Raw genomic sequence first — 6,645 nt, 5'->3', positions numbered from 1 at the left:
AACTGATGTCTTATCTTTTTTAGTGCCTCCAGCTAGATTCTGTTCGGACATGTTATAACAACATAGGAAAAGTTTATTTTGGTGCAAAAAAAAATTTTCAGTACATGCATAGTTTTTTCATAGTATGCATTTTCCATTAGCTTTTTGAAGACCCCCTCATGTATAGTTAATATTTACATATTATAATGAACTTCCTAAAATAATTATGCAGATTACAATGTGTACCAGTTTTACTGTAGCCTTACCAGCATTGATTGTCACTGGTTATAATAAAGAGTGGGTTTTCCTCACCTGTTTGTTACTTACGTTTACTCTAATGGATTTNGTTATAATAAAGAGTGGGTTTTCCTCACCTGTTTGTTACTTACGTTTACTCTAATGGATTTTTCTCTGTGAGGTGTAACATACATACTTTAGTGTGCACATATCCAAAGTATACAGCTTACTGCATTTTGACACACTCACACACGTTGCCCTGTACCCGCACACCTGTCACCACCATGGACACCAACCCAGCAGCCCCCTCAGAACCTCTGAGTCAGAACCAACCCCAGCCCCGCCCTGAGTGGTCACCGTTTTCTCGCCCTTGACTTATTTTACTTGTCTTTGAATGTCATGTGAAGGGAATCACACAGTGTGTTGCTCTTGTACTTGACTTTTCTCGCTCGAAACTGTCTGTAGTTGGTTATTGTCCGTTACTGTAAGTGTTCTGTTTTATGAATATACCACAGTGTATTTACCCATTCCTTTGTTGATGGACATCTGGGATGTTTACTGTTTTGGGCTGTCATGAATAAATCTGCTATGAACATTCTTGCACACGTCTTTTTGTGGTATTTGTTAGTATTTACTCATACACCCAGTAGTGGAGTGGCTGGATCACAGGACGTAAGTATGTTTAGCTNACCCTAGAGCCACCTGGGGACAGAGCTTGTGGTGTCATTTCTTTCAGACTGGGTAAGACTATAGGGCAGCGTTATATAGCTTGCCATCTTAAACATACTGTACAGGGATTTCATGCCTTGGCTTTGGAGAGGATTAAGGTAGGAATTACAGAGATGTGTATTGTTAGTATAGTAAGAATAACAACTAAAGACATATCTGTCATGGAATGTGCATTTGATTATTCTTTTTAATCATGATGCTTAATTGTAGTACTGGGGAAAGCATCTGATTGAGATCCTGATGTGCTCTTTCCTTGTATTTGCAGATCCACATCATAGATTTTGATGATGAAAATAACATTATAAATAAAAACGTCCTCCTCCATCAAGTGGGTGAAATCTGGCACATTAGTGCCAGTCCTGCAGATAGAGGTGTGCTGGCAACCTGCTACAATAAAAGTAAGTGTGGCTTTCTTAGATGTTTGTATGCACCGTGTATTAGTCTGTTGTTGCCTATAACAAAATACTTAGAACTGTGTACTTTGTAAAAAAATGAAACTTACTGCTTACTGTTTTCGAGGCTGGGAGGTCCACGGTGCAGGGAACACATATGGAGAAGGTCTTCGGTGATGGCTTTACAGCAATGCAGGGGTCTCACATGGCAGAAAAAGGTGGAGCAGAGAGAGAGACTAACTTCCTCATGCACTCTCCTTTTAAAGCCCTCCAAACCATACCACTGACCACCAGTTTCAATCCATTCATTACAGCATGGTCCTACAACCTAATCACCTCTTCAAGGCCCCACCTTTCACTTACCATAGTAGGATTTCCTACCCTCTTAAAATTATCACAGTGGGGATCAAGTTTTGGGGAGACAGTCAGTGTAAGGCACACCAGCTAGAGATTTTNTTGTCTTTTGTCTTTTTCCGTGTCCGGCAACGGATCGCAACCCTCAGAGTTGCCCCCGTACTGGACCGGGGACCGGCAACGGGATTGCAACCCTCGGCGCTGCCCCCGCGCCTCGCTCAGCCTGTGAGCAGGAACCGGTCTGTATGTAGGATCCGAACCCTCGGGCGGGAGCGCCGCCACGCTTCCCAAGTGGCGCACCTATCCAGTGCAAAAGGTGGAGCAGAGAGAGAGACTAACTTCCTCATGCACTCTCCTTTTAAAGCCCTCCAAACCATACCACTGACCACCAGTTTTAATCCATTCATTACAGCATGGTCCTACAACCTAATCACCTCTTCAAGGCCCCACCTTTCACTTACCATAGTAGGATTTCCTACCCTCTTAACATTGTCACAGTGGGGATCAAGTTTTGGGGAGACAGTCAGTGTAAGGCACACCAGCTAGAGATTTTGCCTGAGATTGGTTTTATATTACTAACGGGTCAATGTTTGAATTGTAAGATTTGACTGTTGAAAGGTGCTGCATGCGCAGAGAAGCTGTGATATTGTGGGTAGATGTTTGCAGAAGTTATTATAATCCTAAGATTACAAAAACTGAAGCTGGAATCATGGCTGTTCTAGGAACTTTGACCTCTCTGGTCAGGGGAGTACTGTGCCTGAGGGTCCAAAAAGTGGACACAGGTGTCCTAAGAAATTAACCACACTGCAAATGTCCTGTGGTGAGCTCTTGACTTTTCTCTGCTGCACGCTTGCCGCTGTCTCTCAATGGTAGTGTCTTTGGCATCTGGAGAGGCTGAGTTTTCAGAGTTACCCAGTCGTCATTCCTTTTTCTTAACAGCTCTTCCCTCAGTTTCTCTCTCTGTCCTCACGTCTACCCCTTCCACATGCTGCTGGGGCACCTTTGGCATGTGTGAGCAGCCTCACTGCACCCTGGCCCTGCCTCCACGTCACCGCAGGGCAGCCTTGCTGAGCTCTCTGCCACCATGTGGCCAGGGCCCTCTTTCCTCCTGTCAGTGCAAGGCAAGCCTCCTCCCACTGCCAGGATCTAAAGCCACTCCCCCATTTTAGGAATTTGTTACGGCAGCTCCTCATTCTGTGTTTTTATATGCTGCGTAAGAAATTACCACAAACATTGTGGCTTAAAACACACGTCTTCTCTCCCCATTTCCATGGGTTATGTGTTGGCACAGCATCAGCTGGGTACACTGCTGGGGTCTCAAGGCTGCCATGCAGGTGTCAGCCAGGCTGTTTTCCCATCTGGATTCAGTGTCTTCCAAGAACAGTGTTTGCTGGCAGAAGTCGGTTCCTGGGGGTTGTGGGACTGAGTGTATGTTCCCCGCTGGCTGTCAGCCAGGACCCCTCGGCTTCTGAGGGTGCAGGTGGGCTCTGGTTTAAGCTGCTAAGTCTGTGGTGCTTTGTAGCAGCAATAGAAAACTAATATGGTTACCAAGCACTACTTAACCTTGCTCTGACTGTCCACAGGCTTGAGTTGATTGCTTCCTTCAAGTTACCCTAAATCTCTTAATTTTGAGTCAGGGGCTTCCAGAGACCAACTCTTTCCACCTGTCTTTAAAGGCAGCACAACGCTTCTGTTGAATATTCTCCCAACCTCTGTAGGAAGAAAGACAAAATTGTTTCACAACATGCATGCCTAAGTTCCAAGACTTCTATTTTGTTCTGCCATAGGCGGAATGGAAAGCTTTCAGCCCTGTGTGGACAGCTGTTTCCAGCATGAGATGCCAGGAGTTCTCTGCCCACTCCCCCCACCCCCCTCTCTGAAGGAGGCCGCCCAGCTCTGTGACTCACGACTCCCGTGTAACCTGAGCTCTTTGCCCTTTGAAGCTATTCACGGTGTCACACCTAATCTACATCAAATGATCTGTAGCAGCAGCCACTCTTATGGGACTAGCTACCAAACCATGCTGGTTCTGGTTCGGATGCTTCCAGAAAAGCTGGGAGTTAAAGATCTAAACTTGCTGTGCATAATTTAATACAGAAAAAATGCTTTTGAGAGACTTAATGTGTCTTGCAGACAGACACTTGTGCTGTTTTTATGCACTTACCTTGTTGGTGAATCACTAGGCTTCCACACCGAAACAAATTAAATATGTATTAAATCCAAAAGCACCTTAAACTTGTATTAAAATGTATTGCTTGAGTTGTCACCTCATTATGAATGACAATTCTCTGTAGAATTGTGCCTTATCCTCCTTGCCTTCCAACAGTGTTTTTCTTGAAGTGCACTTTTAGCCTGTCGTTTCCTGGCTGGCGAAGGTTGCTGCAGGTGTTTATTACCCGTGCTCCTGTGATGTGCACTTACTAGCATGTGCTCACGAAGAAGCTCCGGGTGCGTTGTTCTCGGTGCCACTCCTGTGTTTCTGTGTCTCCCTGCAGCCTGCCTTTTTTGTGTTTCAGTTAGTTGATGTGCTGCTTTGTGCTCTAATCAAGAGACAAGCAGAAGGAAAGAAATCATCAAGATCAGAGCAGAACTTAATGAAATTGAAAACCAAAAANGTTATAATAAAGAGTGGGTTTTCCTCACCTGTTTGTTACTTACGTTTACTCTAATGGATTTCTCTCTGTGAGGTGTAACATACATACTTTAGTGTGCACATATCCAAAGTATACAGCTTACTGCATTTTGAAACACTCACACACGTTGCCCTGTACCCGCACACCTGTCACCACCATGGACACCAACCCAGCAGCCCAGCAGCCCCCTCAGAACCTCTGAGTCAGAACCAACCCCAGCCCCACCATGAGTGGTCACCATTTTCTCGCCCTTGACTTATTTTACTTGTCTTTGAATGTCATGTGAAGGGAATCACACAGTGTGTTGCTCTTGTACTTGACTTTTCTCGCTCGAAACTGTCTGTAGTTGGTTATTGTCCGTTACTGTAAGTGTTCTGTTTTATGAATATACCACAGTGTATTTACCTATTCCTTTGTTGATGGACATCTGGGATGTTTACTGTTTGGGGCTGTCATGAATAAATCTGCTATGAACATTCTTGCACACGTCTTTTTGTGGTATTTGTTGGTATTTACTCATACACCCAGTAGTGGAGTGGCTGGATCACAGGACGTAAGTATGTTTAGCTTTAGTACATACTGCCAAGTATTTTTCTCAATCAATAATCATTTAATAATTAATAATAGATTTTTTAATGTGTCACATGTTCATAGAGGGAAAAAAATATTTACAGGTAAAATTTCAGGTGTGGAAAAGAAAAAGAATAGAATAAACCTTCATTAAAAAAAAATGCTATGTTAGTTTCCCCTGTTTTTAGATACACAATTTGTAATTTAGCTGTCCACCAGGAATATTTCTGAACCCACCGTGAAAACTGCATTGGGCTCTGAGTGCAAGTAGCTTACTGAAGATAGCTTACAAGATGAAGATAATAGTCATGATTTTTAGTGTCTCCCACCAAACAGAAGGGGAAGGCACTCGTACCTACTGGGCTGTTACTGTGCGGGGTCCTTGTGCTGCCACGTCTTGTTCCCCAGTAAGCCTAGGAGGGTAGTGCTGGCATCTCCACTGTACACGCTGGGAAACTGCAGTTCTGCGTGCATCACACAGCTCTTAAGGGCAGTAGCATGGCTGAATTCTACTGAGTCTAGAGTGATGGCTCATGAGGACTGAGGTTGTTTTTGCATTAAAACCCCGTGTAAGAGGAAGCAGTCAAGAATAAAACAGTTATACATCTGAAGCATGTATAATGCGTAATGTATAATGTATAATGCTGGGTACCAAGGAAACATTTTTAAAAATAGCATTTAATGTTTGATTGCAGATGTAATGCATATTGATCATGAAAAAATGTTTAAAATACTAATAAACCACAAAAAGGTAAAGGAATAACACGTATAATCCCCCCCCCCCCATCCAAAGACAAACAGATACCTTCCAGTTCTCTCATTTGGACATGCATACTTTTTAAAACAAAAACTGGATTTAGCCTTTGTACAGTTCTTTTTTATGTTCTCTTCTCACATTTATATTATGAACATTTTTCCATGGCACTAAATAATCTTCTACAGTATATTGAATGGCTTTATTATATTTTAGTCAGATACCACAGTTTATTTGAACAGTTCCCTATTGCCAGACATTTAGGTGGCTTCTAATTTTTCATTACAGTAATCAATGCCATAGTGAACATTTTTGGATATAAATCTTTGTGCAGACCCATGATTATTTTCTTAGTATAAACTTATTTGTAAAAGAAGAACTATGTTTTCTTATTGACTTGGGTATTCATGAGAGATTGAATGTGAAGATCATTTTAATTCCTCTAAAAGTTATCCAGAAAAGCATGGTGATAGCATACTTCTAGTGGCTAAAATGTGATACTCTTATAATATTATGTGATCATAGGTGCAGACATCTGTTGAGCTTGTTTTTAACAGAGGTTAAGAATGTACTAATGTACTACCCTTTCTCCCTGTTTCTCACCTTCATCACTTCTGACATGAGCTGTGTGCTGCCCACTACAAAGTGGGCCAAGCCTGTCCACCCCAGACCTAACACAGTAGCACCTGCCTTCTGGTTCCCCACAGCCTCGCAGTGGGTCTGAGAGGTTCTTGGCTGATTTGGATAAGCCTGGACAACTCTGGCTCACCAGTGCTGGCCTAACCCTAGAGCCACCTGGGGACAGAGCTTGTGGTGTCATTTCTTTCAGACTGGGTAAGACTATAGGGCAGCGTTATATAGCTTGCCATCTTAAACATACTGTACAGGGATTTCATGCCTTGGCTTTGGAGAGGATTAAGGTAGGAATTACAGAGGTGTGTATTGTTAGTATAGTAAGAATAACAACTAAAGACATATCTGTCATGGAATGTGCATT

At 42.9% G+C, this 6,645-nt stretch overlaps 1 protein-coding gene across 1 annotated transcript in view; it reads left to right on the top strand.

Annotated features, from left to right (window-relative positions):
• The window catches only part of LOC103609815 (protein TSSC1-like), a gene marked incomplete at its 3' end in the record, with an annotated part of 31,412 nt that extends 30,069 nt beyond the window's left edge, over nt 1-1,343 (top strand). The window contains exon 3 of the mRNA XM_008594096.1: nt 1,211-1,343. Coding sequence (XP_008592318.1) covers nt 1,211-1,343 — 133 coding nt within the window. The remainder of the gene's footprint in view (nt 1-1,210) is intronic.
• Nucleotides 1,344-6,645: the final 5,302 nt, after the last annotated feature.

Source organism: Galeopterus variegatus, unplaced genomic scaffold, assembly GCF_000696425.1.
Source record: "Galeopterus variegatus unplaced genomic scaffold, G_variegatus-3.0.2 Scaffold10131, whole genome shotgun sequence".
NCBI classification, from domain to species: Eukaryota; Metazoa; Chordata; class Mammalia; order Dermoptera; family Cynocephalidae; genus Galeopterus; species Galeopterus variegatus.
This window is presented reverse-complemented; position numbering and strand designations above follow the sequence as displayed.